Source organism: Sinohyriopsis cumingii, chromosome 9, assembly GCF_028554795.1.
Source record: "Sinohyriopsis cumingii isolate HCF-2022 chromosome 9, ASM2855479v2, whole genome shotgun sequence".
NCBI lineage: Eukaryota > Metazoa > Mollusca > Bivalvia > Unionida > Unionidae > Sinohyriopsis > Sinohyriopsis cumingii.
In genome coordinates, this window is record NC_142969.1 from 12,605,480 (window position 1) to 12,626,599 (window position 21,120).

Genomic DNA, 21,120 nt, shown 5'->3' on the forward strand with positions numbered 1-21,120 from the left:
TTATAAGATAAGCAGGGATATACTGACAAGCTTTATAGTGAAGGACTACTGTACATGTGATCCATGACTGTCACATCATAAGATAAGCAGGGATATACTGACAAGCTTTATAGTGAAGGACTACTGTACATGTGATCCATCTCACCCACATCATAAGATAAGCAGGGATATACTGACAAGCTTTATAGTGAAGGACTACTGTACATGTAACCATCTCACCCACATCATAAGATAAGCAGGGATATACTGACAAGCTTTATAGTGAAGGACTACTGTACATGTGATCCATGACTGTCACATCATAAGATAAGCAGGGATATACTGACAAGCTTTATAGTGAAGGACTAATGTACATGTGATCCATCTCACCCACATCATAAGATAAGCAGGGTTATACTGACAAGCTTTATAGAGAAGGTCTACGTACATGTGATCCATGACTGTCACATCATAAGATAAGCAGGGATATACTGACAAGCTTTATAGTGAAGGACTACTGTACATGTGATCCATGACTGTCACATCATAAGGTAAGGAGGGGTATACTGACAAACTATATAGTGAATGTATACTGTGCATGTCATCCATGGCTGTATATATATTATAAGATAAGCAGGGATATACTGACAAGCTTTATAGTGAAGGACTACTGTACATGTGATCCATGACAATACATTGCATATATTATAAAATAAGCAGGGGTATACTGACAAGCTTTACAGTGAATGTATACTGTACATGTGATCCATGACTGTATATACATTATAAAATAAGCAGGGATATACTGACAAGCTTTATAGTGAAGGACTACTGTACATGTGATCCATCTCACCCGCATGATAAGATAAGCAGGGATATACTGACAAGCTTTATAGTGAAGGACTACTGTACATGTGATCCATCTCACCCACATCATAAGATAAGCAGGGATATACTGACAAGCTTTATAGTGAAGGACTACTGTACATGTGGTCCATGACTGTATATACATTATAAGATAAGCAGGGATATACTGACAAGCTTTATAGTGAAGGACTACTGTACATGTGATCCATGACTGTACATACATTATAAGATAGGCAGGGATATATTGTCAGGCTTTATAGTGCATGATGACTGTATTAATTATTAATATAATATAATATGCATGGGAGCTGTCAGACTGGTGTATGATAACTCCCATGCTATGTATAACTTATCTTTATGAGAAATATCCATGTCAAAGCCACATATGTTGAGACTTTAAAAAAATTTTTTTGACAATTTTAGGTCAACCAGCCACCATAGAAACTAGAATACCAATCCTGTTCCTGGATATTCATTTGAAGCCTGGAGCATTCTTCACTCATCCTGTACCAAATGATTACAATGGTTTTGCCTATGTCTGGAGGGGAGCAGGTGGGCATATATATATTTTGCATGTTTTTTGTGTGGAATCCTTGTTGCATGTGCAGACCATTTAGCTTATTTCAGAGAACTATAAAGTTTTTTTCATAAAATTAATGCCATGAATTACAAATTTTTAATTTGTTGGTTTAGATTTCAAGAACACAACAGTAGCCCAATATGTTTTTCTCCTGAAACACTTCCATCAAAGTTGATGGAATTAGTGTCATGGTGTAATTTTTCACTAATTGTGTCCAAAATTCACTAATTTTTATCCCACTTTTTCACTAATTGCAAGTCCGGATGGTTGGCAGCCTTGACTATTTTCCCGGTATTTGTCATTTGTTATAGCTCTATGCCAACTCTGTATTCAAACAACACATGTGCAGGCCCACAGGTTTATACTTCTCATCCCTACAGGTGGTATTGTTAATTTTTTTTTTACCAGTATGCTTCATTGCTTTATTAGCTTGTCTGTTATCAATTTCCAGGTCAACATTTTAAGATTTAGCTCAGCACCATCATTGCAATCAAAACACCGGTGCAGGGCTACAGTTTTATGTTTTCCTCTATCTGTCTTAACTGTGGGCAAACTGCAGAAATGCACAGCTGAGGCTGAAGATGTTGCCAGTCTGCAAGCTGACTATTCGTCAGTTTGAGCATTTCTGGTGGACAAAGGAGACGTCAACTCTTATCCTTCAACCTTGAAGCACCATACATTGACACGCTCCAAAACAGCTCCAGCACCTAAATCAGCACCACAGTACTCATCATTATTGGCAACTCCCTCTACCTTTTTGGGGTTTGCCTCTATTCCTATTGAAGAACAGCGAGACAGACAGCTGATTTCTCTGTCACTCAGCAGATATACACACCGTTTATGTGGATCAAACATTCCATAACCTGTCCCAACCTGACGAGTTTTTCACTACATGGATTTTCTATTTCTAATGCAACCAGCTTTGGCCACATATTAGGGATCATGAAGGACCAAAACAACAATATTATGGGCCAAAGTGCTAACAGCCCAGGTTCCAGTACATGGGAACCATCAGTATACAGACATTTACAGGGAATGGTCTAACCCACATACTTCCTTGAGACATTTCTTTGGCACAATGCCAAGATTAGTTCCTCATGTTTCAACAAATGTTGCTTCACAATCTTTCCACACTCTGCTACAAGAAGAAACTCTTTATAACAACTATTTCTAAGTCACAGTTTCTAATTCAGGGAATTCTAAGAGTTTAGTGGGTGGCACAACTCATCACTATTTGCCAACTATGTTTCATGCATTACAGGAGACCTTAGCTGAACCTCATGCAATCCAGAAGATGTTGCTTGTTCTCAAGTGATATTGTCGATTCTAGACTATCTAATATCACAGGGAGATTCAGCCTTCTGAGCCACCATTGAGGACAATTTATGCCTTTGATCCCCCTCCCCCCCCAGAGTTCTGCCCTGCTCCTCCCACTCCATCAACAGCCTGGACTAGAAGGGATGAAATGGAAGTACCCAATTTCAATTACTTCTGTTTTGGGAGAGTTCTGACCTGCCTTCATCATTAGTTCTTCGGAGGTTCTACCTTGGCCATACAGCAGTATTTCATTTGGAAACCCTAACAGTCGACAGTGATATCACTGCATGGGGATGACAAAGCCACGCTCCATACATATGGATCAAATGTCCTTTGATAACACTCATCAGTTAGTGTGCAATTATGTTGCCATGGCTTCGATTTTGGACTTCATCTCTATGGCTGTCTTCCAATAGGTCGGACACAGCTTATCTTCTTCCACTATGGAAACCTCAGGGCATGAATGGGAGTCAGTCCCAAGAATGACCTGAGTACTGAACAGAGCCACTTAATGCACTTTGGCTAGTGTTGTAACCGCAGCTGCAAACTTATAATTGGTGAAATGCATCTCAGTGCTCTGTGCCTGCACTTTCCTGAAGGACTACCATAAGGCCTAGCTAAGAGCACAGCCTTTATACTCTAACCTTCTGTTTGACAGCTAGATTGAAGAAGTCTGCAAACAAGCAATCAAGGAGACCAATTTCCCTCCCTCACTACCACAGCATCAATACTGGGATAGCATGTGAACTCAACAAAAGGACCTAAGGGCCACAAACAGCTTGGGCCTCCTGTTGGAGTATGACATACCCACATCCCAAGATGCACCTACAGTGCAAGTTTGGTATCATTAAGTATGGGAGTATAGAAGTTATGGATCATACAAGGAGGACCAGCATATACATTGAAAGACAGAATGATTGGAAAATATTGATCCATTATATGACTCACTTTCTGAGTAGAGGTTGAGAAAAAGTGTCATTCATTATGAACACCAAAGTGTCTGTTATTCATTATGAACACCAAAGTGTCTGTCTTTTATTATAAACACTAAAGTGTGTGTCTTCTAATATAAACACCAAATTGTATGACTTTCATTATAGACTCCAACTTTGCAGGAATATTTTACTAAACAAATGCAGAAATTGTTCAGTTCACACAGTCCATTCATGAGTATGTCACCAGTTAGAAAGCATGTGTGAAATTGGATTCATTTAAGAGTTGATAACCTGCTCAAAACATGTCAACTTAATAAACAAGTAACGTATCACTATGTGTCATTCAAACACTAGGCTGTGCTCATACCCGGACTGCTGGCCAGTACTATTACTGACTGGACTGCTGGCCAGTACTATTACTGGCTGGACTACTGACCAATACTATTACTGGCTGGACTGCTGATCATTACTATTACTGGTAGGACTACCGATCAATACCATTACCGACTGGACTTCTGACCAATACTATTAGTGGCAGGACTGCTGACCAATACTATTACTGGCAAATTCAAATTATCATAACTTGAACATTTTCCATGCATTTTTCATGAAATGTTCAGTAGACACTAAAAACCTAACACTAACTGACACTGGATAAAGTGTTAACATTAAACACTCAGTTTCTATATTTATATATATTGTGCTAGGCTAATGAGTAAGTGTGTTTGTCTCTATTTGGGAAATTGATCAGTTGACTAACCTAAAACATCAAGTAATTGGGTCAAGGGAGACAACTTTCTATGGTTGCTAAGTGTAATAACACAGGAGAATACAGGTATATAGAAGGAATTTAAAAAAAACTTATCATTACATTTTATAAATAATCAGAACAGAGTTTATGTACCTTTTTAAAGTGTCATGCAGATAACAGAATGATTCCATCTGTCAAGAATTACTTCCATTCTCATTGTGAAACGACCTGCGACTTATCACAGTGATGTTATTATGGAATCATATTTACCCACTGATTGTTTTAGGGGTTAATAGGAGTGGAAAATATTTTGATTACAAACAAAATGGCAGAGCATTGTTATATACATTACAGGTGAACAGTTTTCTTCAGTTAAGAGAAAAATTCCTACAGTCAAGGCATTAACAAGGACTGAAGTTACCAAGAAACATTTAGACATGTTACATGCTGATGATAGTTCTGTAGATGAATTACATTTGAGATTTTGTTAGATACTGATTTACTGCACCTACATGGTATTTCAGTTGTGATGATTCCAAAGTTTTATTCCATCTGTTTTGCAGGATATTTAGGAAAAAGTGAAACTCCAGCAAAGATGGGACAAGTTGGGGTCCTGTCAAAGTCTGGAGAGCAATTTCAAATGAAAGCCGAGCAAAATCAAGGTATATACTAGTGTTAATGGTCTTACATTTGGGCTGTTTCTTTGTAGGTAGAATTTCTTGTGAGATGAAGATGAGTTCTCAGTTAACACAATTTCCTTTTTTGATATTTTATTAAAAAATCCAGCTCACCAAATTCATTACTTTTGAACTCAATCACTTTGCAACATAGGGTATCACAGTTTTGTATCTGTCACCATGACACCAATGGTCTACATTATGATGGTATTGATTGTTGACCTAATAATTCAACTCCAGATGCAAAATTTCTGACCTCCATTGAATAGTCTTACAATTATAAAGTGATTGGATAATGTAGGGGCTGTTTTGCCTACAGTTTTCATCACTATTGTTTTGCCTACAGTTTTCATCACTATTGTTTTGCCTACAGTTTTCATCGCTATTGTTTTGCCTGCAGTTTTCATCAGTATGCCAGAAACATAAATGCTGAATAAAGTGTGAGTAACATTTATCTATTCAATCTTGCTCAGAAACATTGATGTCCAGTTAAATTCTACTTGGATGTATATCAATATCTGAACTTCCATTATTTGTAAACAATGCTGACATAAAAATAGTAAGTTTTATGTATCATACAAATTAGAATACCTCATCTTTTGCTTACTGATGCATTTCTGATGGGTTATGATTTCAATATGTTTAATATTGATTAAGATTTTGCACAGTATATCATTTATTCCAGTGGGCAAAAGCTGAGTTTTCCAAATGAAACAATTATTCGGTGTATACTTGAGGTTCAGGCGGGTCGGTGATTCTGTTAATGAATATTCCTCTTTAAGAATGGTTAGTCAGCGTGGAGGTGTCAAAAATAATTCAGAATTTACTGCCGTGTAATCTTTTTTCTCCTTCAAATACGTTCCCCGATCACATTAACGTTAGGGATATAAGCCTACTACCTCTCGAATCCAGCCCTACTAAAAGATGAAAATTCGTCTTTTCGGTCTATCTCATATAGACCAAAGGGCAATAACTCTTGCCCTTACCTCCCCTTGCCACCGCCAGGTGTCATTAGTTTTTAAGCGTAGCTTGTACTGATAACACGTACATTATACCTCCAAACAATCCGAGCCATCTTAGCGTTAAATTGGACCATCCGAAGTTAAATTTGGATTTATTGCATTGGACAATCATTCTTCTACAGGTTGTATACATTATTTTAACAATTTTTTTCAAAATTGAGTGACTTGTCACCCTTACGGATTTCGTTTACTGAAGACCATGTTACACACGCTATCGCGGAACTCGTGTTGTCAATTAAGAGTTAACGCGACACTGACTAATTTCGCTTACTCCGTTAGTAAAGGTTGTGGTATTAGCGAATTAATAACATGCTGAATTGCTAATTTTTGCTTTGTTTTTTTTTCTTGTGTTGTTTCAATAGAAATGTCAACCAAATGCATGAAATGCAAACAGTTCAAAGCAAAAGAAGACAACCATGACTCTTGTATTGTATGTACCAAGTGTACATCATCTATGCCATGCAGCGTGTGTAATACTTGGACAGAGCAAACGTGGGCTGATGTAGTCCAGAAGGCAGCAGAAGGGAGGGATAGACGGAATAAGTCGAAGAAAGATAGCATTGATGTCCTCAGTATACATCCGAAGACAGCCTCCATTGTGAGCCTTGTGGGGGACACTGGGGTCCCCCCTCCACCTAAAGTTCGTTGTTTGCAACCGTCAGCCACAGTAACATCAGCGGCAATGGAGGAAAATAATGTTGACAGGGTACAACAGTCCAACTTTGAACAGATGTGTTGTTTGGTCCAGGAAACGACAACGCAGCTATTGACATCAGGCCAGATATAACCCTTATTTCCCTTGCTCGCTTCCACAGCTTTTTCTGACTCTTTGGGGGAATGTTCCCCCAATTTTAGGCTGCCCAGTGGGCATAAGTCCCCCCGCATGTCCGAGCATGGCCTTCGGGCCTGTAAGTCAGGACGTGTGTTTTTTTTTACCGGATCCATCGGATCCATTTCTTTATACAACCTCTATGTCACCGGCCGTCCAGCTGTCCCAGCATGGGGACCCTATTGCTAAAACGGTCCGACCAAACATGACTTACGGGGATTTTAGTGATAAATCTGTCCATCAAGCTGTACCGCCGGCAACATACCAATACTATGGCAGAGATTTTAGTGAGAAATCTGTCTGTCCAGCCAGGCCATTGGAGCAGCCGGTACCGGTGATAGCAGGACTGTTGCCAACATTCAGACCGACCACAAGCCAGACAAACCAGCCGGCAGGGCCGGCCGTCCACATGTTCACGGCTTATCCACAAGAAAGAGTTAGTGACAGTGTTAAGAATGACGGAATCGCGTCATCTATGCCACCTGGTATGCTTTATCCAGAAATGCAAGCTATTACAGAACACGACTCGGCACACAGTGAGGGTGACGAAACTCCTGCAAATCAGCCGTACACAGACCCAACCATGGAACAGACTGAGTTTGGCTTCAAGGCGGTAGTGGAAGAAATTTATAGGGTGTTGGCAATTTCAGAATGCCCTCCACCTCCTACTGCCACTCAAGACTACAAGGTTAAGGCGTTTGTAGATCTTGATGGAGAGGAAGAGACGCCGTCCTTCCGGCTCCTTCCCCAGACTGCAAAAATTAAGGAGATCAATGATCGTCTATCAGGACGAATAGGTGATCCGGGGAATGCTAACGCGTTCTTTTCAGAAAGCCAAGTACCAGCGACGTTCTCGGGTCGCTGGTACAAAACTCATTCAGACTCCTTCAGTACTGATCTTCCGGCCCTGGACAAAAATATGGTAGCAGTTCACATGCCCGCTCCACTGTTTTACAGAGTGGACAAAAATGTGTTCCATGCCATGTCAAAGCTAGTCCAGAACATAGTCGCTACGTCTTCAATGTTAGACTTGGCTTCATTAGCCATTTTCCGACTCACAAAAAAATCTGACAATGACCATGCTTGGGAAGCGATGGCCCAGATTGCTAGAGTTATTAACCGGGCAGCTCACCATTCCATGGCTAATGCGTTGACTGCTTCTGCCAACTTAGACCTGATACGACGTGACGCACGTCTGCGGTCCATGTCGCTCAAGCCCCATCATACTCTGGCTTTACTGATGACTCCGTTTGGGTCGCCTTTACTCTTTGGAGGAAAAATTGAAGAAGTTCAGAAGCAGGCAGCTCAGGAACTGCCCCTCCAACTCGCCGCCCAACCGTCGCAGGTGTTTAGAAAAAATCAGCCCCTGCCACAGCGGAGGGATGATTGGCGGACCAGGGACAAGGGATCCTTACAATCAAATGTGCAGTATAGATCCCAACCCAATGCCAGGAGACAACAGTCTAATCAAGCTAGGAGGCAACTATGCAAAGGCAGTAAGAAACAAAGTTTCTCTGTCTTCAAGCCTCCTAACTCTAAAAATTGACATGCCCTCTCCACCACCCGTGGACAGCCTACTTGTGGGCAGCCGCCTCCTGCAATTTCAGGACCACTGGACCACCTTTTTTCCTCAGAATGATTGGATGATCCAGGTCATTTCGGAGGGACTTCGGATTTCATTTATCCAACCCCCTCCCCTGTCCTCCTCTCCCCTCTTCACGGATGTACTGTCCGATCGGGAGAAGGATACCTTTCTACAACAGGAGATACGGTCGCTCATAGAAAAACGGGCGGTGGAGATTGTGAAAAAACTGCAATCGCTGGGGTTTTATTCCAGGCTGTTTCTTATCCAGAAGGCAAACGGCAAGTTGAGGCTGATCATTGACCTGAGTCGCCTCAACCAATACATTTTACCACCGAAATTCAAGATGGAAACGGCGAGATCAATCCGTCTTTCCATCCGGCGGGACGAGTATGCCGTCAGTCTGGATATGACTGACACATATTTTCACGTCCCTATCCACCCCACGTCACGGAAATTTCTCCGATTCACTTACCGCGATGCGGTTTATCAGTTCCAGGTCCTACCCTTTGGCCTCAACCTCAGCCCTTGGGCTTTTACCAAGGTTATGGATTGCGTCGTCACCCTGTTCCGCTCAACTTCATCTACAGGGATGGCAGTGTACTTGGACGACATCCTCCAGAAACATATGGTAAGTTCAATTCTGCTCAAAGACAGAAACGATCTTTTAGCACTTTTAGATCATCTAGGCTTTCTCGTGAACTGGAAAAAGTCTGATCTCCATCCATCTAAGCGTTTTGTCCATCAGGGTATGGAGTTTCTCACCAATCTGCATCTGGTACGGCTTCCTCGCACTCGCGTAATCCAGATCGTCGAGTCCGTTTCCAACAGGACGTGGATTTCAGTGAGAGAATTCTTGCAACTCCTCGGATTATTCAATGCGGCGGCGGACTTGATCCCGCTTGGCCATCTTTTTATGCGTCCCTTACAAATGACGTTACTGGCACACTGGCGCCCCTTTTCAAGTCCCCTCAATCAAACAGCAATGATCATGCCCGAGATACGATCATTCCTGAGTCAGTGGCACAGCCCAAGTTGGCTGTCCACGGGGATTCCTCTGGAGATGCCCCAAGTGGAGGTAACGGTATGTACCGACGCCAGTACCTACGGTTGGGGTGCCCACCTGTTGCTGGACTTCGCTACAGTCAGCAGCACGTGGGAGCCAGGGGAGAGGCCTCTCCACATCAGCCTTTCAGAAATGAAGGCTGTCATCAATGCCTTTCATTTCTGGAAGGATCAACTCTCAGGAAAACTGTCCTCATTATGTCAGACAACTCTGTGGTGGTGGTGTCTTACCTCCTCAAACAAGGGGACACCAAATCACCAGACCTGTGCATTCTGATCTGGCAGTTTCTACGTTGGTGCGACAACCTCCACATCAACGTACAAATCAGACACATTCCCGGCAGACTCAATGTCTTGGCCGACACTCTATCCAGGAAAGGTCAAGTCATTCACACGGAATGGTCACTCCATCAATCAGTCTTTCTTCAGATTTGCACACTATGGGGGCGTCCGATGATCGATCTTTTTGCGACAAGGTGGAATCGCAAGTTGCCCACCTTCGTCTCTCCGGTTCCAGACCCAGAGGCTTGGGCTGTGGACGCTCTGTCAATCAGTTGGGAGGGGTTGTGGGCATTCGTCTACCCTTTCACGGTTTTGGTACCAAAAATAATCCAGAGGTTAAGGGATCAGAACTGTCGGATGATTCTGATTGCTCCTCTCAGATGGAACAAGTCCTGGGTTACCAATCTACTCGATCTAGCGATAGATCTACCCAGGAAGATTCCAACCAGCCCAAATCTTCTCAAACAACTGCGGTCATGGGTGTTCCATCCCTGCCAGGACTGTCTTCTTCTTCATGCTTGGCTCTTGTCCAGGCAGCCTTGCGAGACAAACAATTTAAACCTTCGATTGTGGAGAGAATCTCAAGAGCAAGAAGGCTCTCCACTTTGAAGGCTTACGAGGGAAAGTGGCGTGTTTTCAGGGACTGGTGCCATATCAATAACATCATCCCTTTGAGTGTCTCAATCCCTCAACTGGCCGACTTTTTTCTCTGGCTTTTCGAGGAGAAACAGTTGGCCCCAATTACTATCAAAGGCTACCGCTCCATGATATCAGACACATTCCACCATCACGGTAGATGTGATATTGGGCATAACAAAGATCTATCAGATCTTTTAGCCAATTTTGATTTCAATTGACCAAAATCCCTCACCCTGTTTCCAAAATGGAATCTGCCCTGGGTTTTTAACATGGCTCAATTCAGACACATTTGAACCTTTAGCCCACACTTTGTTAAAGCTACTATCATACAAAACATGTTTCTTGATAGCCTTAGCTTCAGCATGCAGGGTGAGCGAGTTACATGCCCTTTCCAGTGACCCGAACTTTCTTCAGTTCAGATCAGATGGTTCGGTGGTCCTCCTGACGCAACCAGGCTTTGTAGCCAAAAATAGGTTACCATCCATTGGCAATCAAAGAATCATCATTCGCTCACTCTCTTCCATAGATAAGTCAAGAGCAGCAGCCATGCAAGATCCTGTTCGTGCACTCAAACACTATTTAAAACGCACAGAGGCATGTCGGGACACACGTAAGCGCCTCTTTCTTCTGGTCAAAGCTGGTAAATGGGATATCACCCCTCAAGCCCTTGCTTCATGGCTGAAGTGGGTTATACGCTTAGCGTACTCTGAGGTCTCACAAGATCAGAGTCGCCTCATGAAGATTACGGCTCATGAGATTAGAGCAATCTCGGCGAGCCTGGCATTCGAACGCAATGTTTCAATCCGAGATATAATAGAAGCTGTTGGCTGGCATGCAGAGTCAACCTTCTCCAGTTTTTATCTCAGAGATTTGGCTTCGCAGAGGCAAACCTTGAATCTGGTAGGTCTGGTGTCGGCAGCCCAGATGACCACCAGACCCATTTAAAACAATCAGCACAGCCTATCAGCTTCGCTGGATTCGCCAGTGAAATTTTCTAGGTAAGAAGATTTCAATAACTATCTTCTTAACCGTATATAGGGTCACATATCATGTGACTAAGCTGTGTTGCTGATGAAATTAGGAGAACGGGTTATCGCTCAAATGGGGAATCCAGCCATCATTCCCTAGAAGGTACCCGGGGTGGAGGTAGGATGCTCAGCATTCCCTCCTCCTATTACTTATTCTCCTAACGTTAATGTGATTGGGGAACATATTTGAAGGAGAAAGCAAATTTTTAGTAAATTGTGTTTCTCCGAGAATACTTACCCGATCACATTACTTAAAAACCCTCCCAACCACCCCGCTATGTGAGCATCCTCTTATATATATATCGCTCAGCTTAAAAAACTAGTGACACCTGGCAGTGGCAAGGGGAGGTAAGGGGCAAGAGTTATTGCCCTTTGGACTATATGAGATAGACCGAAAAGACGAATTTTCGTCTTTTAGTAGGGCTGGATTCGAGAGGTAGCAGGCTTATATCCCTAACATTAATGTGATCGGGTAAGTATTCTCGGAGAAACACAATTTACTAAAAATTTGCTTTCTTTTGGTAATATTTCTTTACAATGTATTTTGGTTTTGATGTGGCAGGGTATGTCCGAATCAAGTGTACACTGGTAGGCTTGCCAACCCATTCCTTTATAGATTAGTTACATGTTTCTGCAAATATTATAAATGAAAGATGCAGTGATGTATTATTTAGAAGTCCAATCTGATTAAAATTAATGTTAGAAATGATAGATGCAGTGATGTATTATTTCGAAGTCCAATCTGATTAAAATCGACATTAGAAATGATAGATGCAGTGATGTATTATTTAGAGTTACAATCTGATTTAAATCCACATTAGAAATGATAGGTGCAGTGATGTATTATTTAGAAGTCCAGTCTGATTAAAATCCACATTATAAATGATACATAAAGTGATGTATTATTTAGAAGTACAGTCTGATTAAAATTAACATCTCTGATGTAATGGAGATATGATGTAACTGAAATGACTTCATGTTAGTTTGACCTTTCAGTTTCCCAATTGCATTACAGCTTTCATTTATGAAATTGAAAAGCTTCATTTGGAACATATAATTTTTAACACTAAGTCATCTTAGCATTAAATGTAATGCTTTTTGTGATAGGCTGATAACAATAAGTGTACAGGAATTCTAAAACTCATCTGAACACAAACTTTTATTGTCAGACCTATACATTATAAATAGACCTTGATTTTAGTCTGATTGCATAGAAATTAAACTTTGTAAACCGTTGCATATCCTTTAGACTCAAAATCCAGCTATCCAAAAGTCCAGTCTGTTTTAATTTTAGACTCAAAAACAATGTATTCAAATGTCCAGTCTGTTTTAATTTTAGACTCAGAAGCCATTTATTCAAATGTCCAGTCTGTTTTAATTTTAGACTCAGAAACCATTTATCCAAATGTCCAGTCTGTTTTAATTTTAGACTTGGAAACCACTATCCAGATGTCTAGTGTTTAAAGTTTGGATTCAGAATGGACAATCCAAACATCCAGTGTATTTTAATTTTAGACTAAAAAACCAGCTATCCAAATAGCCAGTCTGTTTTAATTTTAGATTCAAAAACCAGCTATCCAAATAGCCAGTTTGATTTAATTTTAGACTAAAAAACCAGCTATCCAAATAGCCAGTTTGTTTTAATTTTAGACTCAAAAACCAGCTATCCAAATAGCCAGTTTGTTTTAATTTTGGACTCAAAAACCAGCGATCCAAATGTCTAGTCTGTTTTAATTTTAGACAAAAAACCCAGCTATCCAAATGTCCAGCCTGTTTTAATTTTTCTTCAGGTCTTTCCCCAAAATAAGTAATTGTCAGTGTTGGATTACAAAATGCATCATTTCTTCCCATTAATTGTATTCAAGTTGATCATCAGTAAAATCATCTTTAATATACTTGGATTTATTATGTTGAAAGTGACATTTCAAATTTGAGTACATTTTTAAAATAATTTTTATTTAACATCTGTACTTGTTAATTTTTAAATAATAAGAAGGTTTAAAAAATGGCTTTAATACAGTCATCAAAACATAAATAAATGATGTCTTCAGTTTGAATCATTTAGTTCAGATTATTTTTGTGTCACTAGGCCAACTGAACAGATTATTTTTGTGTCAGCAGGCCAACTGACCAGATTATTTTTTTGTCAGCAGGCCAACTGACCAGATTATTTTTGTGTCAGCAGGCCAACTGACCATAATTTAGGTCAAAATCCTCAGCATTGATTTGGGAAATTAAGAAATTTTGGACATAGATAAGTTTGATTTAATGAAGTTGACTTTTTTATGAGACTAAATTAAATATACGAATTAATATGTACCATTTCATTCTTTGCATAATGTTTTGGGAATGATATTTTTTTATCGTCATTTGTCTTTTTGCCATTTACACTATTCATTTTATTGTACAGTAAATACTTGATTAATGGCCATGTAGCTGTTCCATTTAAATACGTGATTTTCACTCGGTCTCAGAATGATTTTTCTGATCATCACCACTCTTTTACAGTTCATAATTTCAGAATTAGAATTCTAGATGAGCAATCAGTCAGTTTTATTGAATGATTGGAGGGAATATGCACCATGTATAGTCAAGCTCACTACAACATCATAGACTTGGTCACTGAGATGTTTGTTCTAATGTTTTTTTGTAATATCAGACACAAATCAAACATCTAAGCAATCAAAATTTGGGACCCTATGATGTTATTTCATTAATACAGAATGTATGATAATTGTGCCCAGATCAGTAAATTGTTAGTAACTGATAAAATTTGTACAAGAGCTGGGCTATTTTATCATATTAGTGATTTACTCTGGAAGTTAATAAGTTGAAGGGAGGATTCCATCCTACTTTATATTGATGCATACATGACAGTCATTATGCTTTTTTCCACTAAATTACGATTTACGCGTAACTGTATTGGGATTACGCATTGTCAGTATATCCAACACCCAAAAAAATTACTAATTTGTTTTCTCATTTTTTATTAACATCCCATTAATCCCACAGACCATATTCTAGAAAAGACGGTTCTATGTAACTACGACATAAGAGTACATTTGTCCATAGACTGACATGCACTTTCCTGACAGTATCATGTTCTATTTGTAGCAGTTGCCCTATTTCCAAGAAATAGGCTTGTTCTACTTTCAGACTTTTCACCTTGGTTTTTATTTATAGCAGCTGTATGGCTTAGTTAGAAAAGTTCAGACTGTTTTTCTAACTTGTAATCTTTGCTCGCAGATTCTTTGTTCAAATTGATAACTGGTACAGAACCAGTCTGTAGGTATTTGGTGCTAAAAGTTAAGTCGGATTTATTCTAGTTGATGCATGTGTTAGAGCAAAAACATTTTTCAAATAATTTCACAGATGGATTAAAAAAGATGAAAAATCAATTCAGAGATGAATACATGAACTGCATATTACAGCGTTCCATTCTAGCGCAGCTTCATGCCCCTTGCAGGCTGTGTGGAAATGATTTTAATATTGGTCATGGTGGTAAAACAAAGAAACCTTGAATTAACTCATTTTACTAACTCCAGTACTAAGGTAACTTCTCTTTTTACAGCAGAACTAAATTGTGGACACAAATTTTATAAATGCAGAGGCATTATATACCGAGTTTTTAAAAGAACACGGACTACCCCTAACAGTAGAAGAAGACTACATTGGTCCTTTGTTCAAGCGAATGTTTCCTGATTACAAAGTTGCAGAAAATATGCATGTGCAAGAACAAAATCATCTAATATTGTTTAGTATTTAGCAGAAGATACTTCACTTAAAATTGTAGAAGCCATGAAAATTGGGCCATTTAGTAATGCAACAGACAGGAGTACTGATTATGATGACAAAATGTTGTACCCAGTCTGTGTAAGAGACTTTGACAATGAAAATGGCAGAGTCAGAGTGCAATTCTTTTATTACCAAAATTAACAGTAGATTCCACTGGAGAAAACAATTTTTTATTTGCTTGATAATGCTTTGAATAAATATAAGTTGGCAGAACTGTATGGTGTTTTCAGATGATGCTGCATCAGTGATGACTGGAATTCAAAAAGGAGTTGCATTCTATATTTTGAAAAATGTCTCCATCATTGTTCATATCAGTTTGTCTCTGTCATATGATGCACCATACTGCAGGAAAGGCTGCTGATAAATTAAAAGGAGAACTCCTGAAGTATCAAGTTGGTACTCCACCTGACAATGTACTTCATGGGGACAGAGTTGATTTTTTCATCTTATTTGCCAGCTAAAAGACCCAATAACTGGAAGATGTAAATTTCCTCTTCTTCTTCTAACTTGATGTCATGATTTGGAAGAACTACGGCCTCTGAATACTCATATTCTCCTTATTTTGGTTTCCCAACAGTTTATCCTGCTTAAGGTCCTAGCAAGCAAGTTGTAGTTTGGGAGGTACTGTGCTATAGTACCCATTGTAGATAGTATATTTATATTTGTCCTGTTGTATTTATTCATTGCTTTTTAACTTTTGGTCATAATCAGATTAGATTTGCTGCTCTAATACAAATTTAATTAATTTTACATCTGATATTGGGGATTTAGTACAGAATTCTTGTCAGTGTTAAAAAAAAAAGGAACCCTTTTCCTTCTTTCCACTACCCTCTTTTGATTGAATCAGCAGTATCATGGATACTGTCATAAATACACTGGACTATCAGGTGTTATTCAGATTCTTTATTAGCTCAACTGGCCAAGTCCCATTAGCTTATGTCATGTATTATGTATATCTATATTTTTTGTAACTCCTGGTACATGATTTTGTCTAATTTTTTTAATTTTATGTTCATGGTTGTAAATTTTAGAGATTATTTTTAGTTGAAATTGTGTCTGGTTGTGTAGGGATTGTTTTAAGATGTTAAAGAGCATAAAACTCCATATGAATAAATGCTTACATACATGTTGACAATTACTGTTAATAGAACTGTTTGTAAACATGTTTACGGGTTTCTGCTTTTTCCCGTTGGACAGATAGATGAGGTGGTATCATAGAAGAATTATGTTAACTATTATTGGATGAGTTAGGTTACATGACTAGATATTTTCTAATATAAAATTAAATAGTACAGTCAGTCACGTGGGATATTTTGCGATGCGGAGTAATAATAGATTATTGAAGGCAAATATAAGGAGAGAATTGAGCAATCTGATTCATTCCTATTTGGATTTATTCTTATTTCTTGTGTCCTGTTGTAACATCATGTCTGCAGACATGTTTTGTGATGTACTTTGATATTATTTGGGAGGATTGTGTGTGTGATTTGGATTTTTAATGTAGCTTTAACAATTTTTCAGTCATATCGCTACAATGTCTGCAGTGTGGCAGTTTATAGTGATGTCTAGCACAGGGGCATCATGCTGCAGACATGTAGCATGATGTCCCACCCAGTCACATTATCCTGACACCAGGCCAACAAGTCCTAACACTAACCTCTAAAAGCTGAGCACCAAGCGAGGCAGCTGTTAGTACCATTTTTATAAGTCTTTGGTATGACTTGGCTGGGGATTGAAGCCATGACCTCCCACATCCAAGACAGATGCTCCAACCACTTGGCCACTGGAGTGGTTATTTGGGAGGAAAACTATTTGTATGGTTCTAAAGCAAGGGGATGGAAAATGTTTTCAATATCTCTTCCTGAACAACTGTGTCAATTTTGATCAGCTTGCTCGAAACGTTTGACCAGATAATTATGCTATACCAAAATTGTGTTTGGGATTCTTCTTTGAGCAACCATGTTGCTTCCATAGTAACCTGGTGGAGAAACATATTTTCAATTTCTTATCCAGAATTGTTGATGAAATTCTTAGGACATGGTCTACCATAATTTGCCCTAGAAATGTCATGGGCTTTAATAGCAACAAGATAGAAAACTTGTTTTCTGTACTTTTTCAGCATGATTCAACCAATTTTGATTCAGCTTGGTTCATCCACTTTTGATTCAGCTTGGTTCAGCCAATTTTTGGATTCAGCTTGTTTCAACCAATTTTGATTCAGCTTGGTTCAGTCAATTTTGATTCAGCATGATAAACCAATTTTGATTCAGGATGGTTCAACAAATTTTGATTCAGTATTGTAAAAATGTTCTTTAGAATATGGCTGTGCCAGAATTGTCCTCTAGGTGGCAGTAGTGTTGCTCTGATGGCAAGTGGGAGGAAACCTATAAATGATACTCTTCCATCAACTGTGGTTGTTCTTAGTAACATGTATATTTTTTTCTAAAAGAATTCATTGAATGAATTTCTCCCTGAACTGCCTAAGCATATCAGACAAAATTTGAGAGGTGAATTTTAACATGAAGATCATTAACATTCATAAGAAAGATGCCAATACAGGGTCTAGTTCAGCTTAGTTACTCAAAGTAAGCAAACAGTTAAATATTTTCTGGTCCATGACCCACAATTGTCAAAATTGGGTCTTCACTTTTCTATATTCTGGTCTCTTAAATTTAGAGGGGGGATGAGTATGGGGCTTCCATTTTCAGAAGCCATCATTATGGGTTCTAATATATTACTATATGCCCTGTTTTGTTTCAGACTGTGGGATTCTATTTATAAATATGTCCCATTTTATTTCAGACTGTCACATTCTGTCTATAAATATGTCCCATGTTATTTCAGACTGTCACATTCTGTTGATAACAAGACATTAAGATATTATACATAAATTGTTTTATTTCAGACTGTCACATTCTGTTTATAAATATGTCCCATGTTATTTCAGACTGTTACATTCTATTTATAATGTCTTATTTTGTTTCAGACTGTCACATTCTATTTATAAATATGTCACATTTATTTCAGACTTTTACATTCTGTTAACCCCATTTTACTGTATGGCTCTTTTGTTGTGAATGTGCACAAACAAACCAAATAAATCAAAGTAGTTTCAGACTGTCACATTCTGTTGATATATATATATGCCTTATTTTTTGTTTCAGACTGTCACATTCTGTTGATAGCAGGGCGCCCAATAGGTGACCCCGTTGTACAGTATGGTCCCTTTGTCATGAACACACAGGAGCAAATCCAACAGGTAAGAATAATTTGATGTTTTTGTATCCCAAATAAACTTTTGTTTGACTTAAGTTATTACAATGTTAATGATTGGTAGAATTTTAAAATATGTTGAAATTTAGGAATCAGAAGGAAGTCACATCAAACTCTTGAAAACAAATATTTGCTTTTACCTGAGTCTGATTAGAGACACCATGAATTAAAGTCATGGCGATGTTGGATGAGGACAAAAATTGGTCACATCCATATTTACCACCCAGTTGATTTTGTGATGAATAAAAATGTCTTCCTTCTTTTCTCTCTATCAGGCTATTGAAGACTACCATGCTGGAAGACTGGGGGAAATCCCCGGTAAAGAGGAGAGATACAAACAGACCGATAATGCTCGTGCGAAACAGAAACAAACAGGAAAGTGGTAGTTTGAGAAATTATAACTATACTTTTCCAGAGTGTGCAGTTATTTTTGTCACTTCAATGTATATAACTCGGTTTGGAACTGCAAAACATGCAAAATATCTGCATTTGTGTGCGTGTGCTATAGAAAGATAAAGTAGTTGAAATTAAATGCTGCACCCTTAGTTTGTTGAAATGTTCAGAGTTGGACTTCTTTTATTATAAGTGACCTCATTACATTTTCAGTAGGATATATTATATACATAGTATACTTTAGGTGTTACAGGACATGTACATTTCTATATGAACAATATTTGTATCTTTGAATTACAAGATATTGACACAGTAAAAATAATTGTTGACACTTTTTTGTATTTGGTTATTGTTATTGAGATAATATATTCTATTCATTTTGAATTTCAGTTTGAATATCGGGTTTCATTTCTAGTTGAAAGCTAAAAATTAAATGCACACCATTCTCTGGTGTGTCTTCTTCCTTAATAATATTGTATTACTATATTCACAAAGTGTACTTTGGGTTTAATTTGAAAATTTGTTATGTCTTATTTTACCACATAGTTGATACCCTTTACATATTGTGAGTCCACTTTAATATTTTTGATATGTTAACATGTTAACATATCACTTTATGTGAATCTGATTGGTCCAGGTAAGCCCATACAATTCTTGTGCAATATTCTCATTACTGATTGGCTGTGATTATGGCAGTTATCCTTGCCCTGCAATCTGGAACCTCCTTTAGTTTCACTATCAACAATTTGGTGGCCATCTTTCCAATCTATTGCCCAAGGGGCATTGGGAAAAAAGGTTATGTCTGTCAGAATATGGCTAATTTAATCCACAGGTGCTCATTACAAATAAAATTAAGAGTTTACTAGTTCTGTAACTGTGGATTGAAGCCTACAGCCTTTACTTGTGGGCATGGAACATTTTTATTACAAAAGTAAATTGCAAAATATAGTCCTAAAAAATTAAGGAGCACCACTTTCATGACCTTATATGGTTCAGTCCCACCACAGTTTGATGATGATGTCAGATAGAAAACTGAAGAATTGATCATGTGCATTCTTAGTCTTCAAATGCAAAAGTGTATGTGTGTGTGTGTGTGTGTGTGTGTGTGTTTGTGTGTGTGCTGGAAAGAGAGTGGATTTGCTGTCTAAAATATACACTCAAAGGATGTTGTCATTTTCAAGGGTAGGACTGATTTTATAATATACTTTAGGTGTTGTAAGACATGTATATCTATATATAAATAATATTTTTATGTTTTTAGTAAAAGAACCTTTTTAGCACTTTTATGCATTTTAGTTTTGTTATCCTTATTTATTATTGGCATACTTTGTATATTTTTCATTATGAATGTTTGTGTTAATATTATTCTTTCCCAGTAATAAATTAAAAACAGAAACAATTTTTTTTTATTTTTACTGAACAATAGTTTATTAATGCACTCACAAGGTATACTTTGGATTTGGTTTGAAGATTTCTGATATATCTATATAAGTCGATCTATATTTCCAGGTCAGTTTGTGTGTATGTATGTATGTATGTATGTATCTATATATATATATATATATATATATATATATATATATATATATATATATATATATATAAGTTTTTCAATGTCAGCTTCTTATTAAACAGGTTAATTAAAGAATCATTTCTCCTCAACTAATTACTCAGATTTACTTTGGCACTTTCCAGTAGTTTATTGAATTTGTTTTATCTTTTCTTTCTGAGATCTTTTGTTCACAATCTATTTTTCATAAATCTCAAAATCAGTTCTGATAGATTCAGTGTTAATGCTGACAACTTCACAGCATTTGTATAACCCCTGTATTCTCTTTCCTTTTGTTTATTAATCATTTTGCTGCAGTAAGAAAATCTCCACTTTCTGTTTGTTCTCAATTACAATGTCGGATTTTCTTGCATGCTCTTCATTTTGCTTGTTTGTGCCAGTCAAGTAACAGTTGTAGTTATTGAAAAATTTATGAGTAAGATGAATTTTCTTAAAATTGGAGAACTGGTAAAGAAAAAAGAAACCAATAAAAATGTAAAGAAAATGAGCTTTTAAAGATCTGAAGATTGCTATGATTAGAGACACTGTTTATTTAA

General features: G+C 38.0%; 1 protein-coding gene across 1 annotated transcript in view; it reads left to right on the plus strand.

Moving 5' to 3' along the window:
- Positions 1 to 20,413, plus strand: part of LOC149791279 (uncharacterized) — a 35,948-nt gene extending 15,535 nt beyond the window's left edge. The window contains exons 6-9 of the mRNA XM_089969789.1: positions 1,270 to 1,398; positions 4,993 to 5,091; positions 18,513 to 18,607; positions 18,897 to 20,413. Of these exons, the coding sequence (XP_089825915.1) occupies positions 1,270 to 1,398; positions 4,993 to 5,091; positions 18,513 to 18,607; positions 18,897 to 19,007 (434 nt within the window). The 3' untranslated portion in view covers positions 19,008 to 20,413. The remainder of the gene's footprint in view (positions 1 to 1,269; positions 1,399 to 4,992; positions 5,092 to 18,512; positions 18,608 to 18,896) is intronic.
- The last annotated feature ends 707 nt before the right edge of the window (positions 20,414 to 21,120 follow it).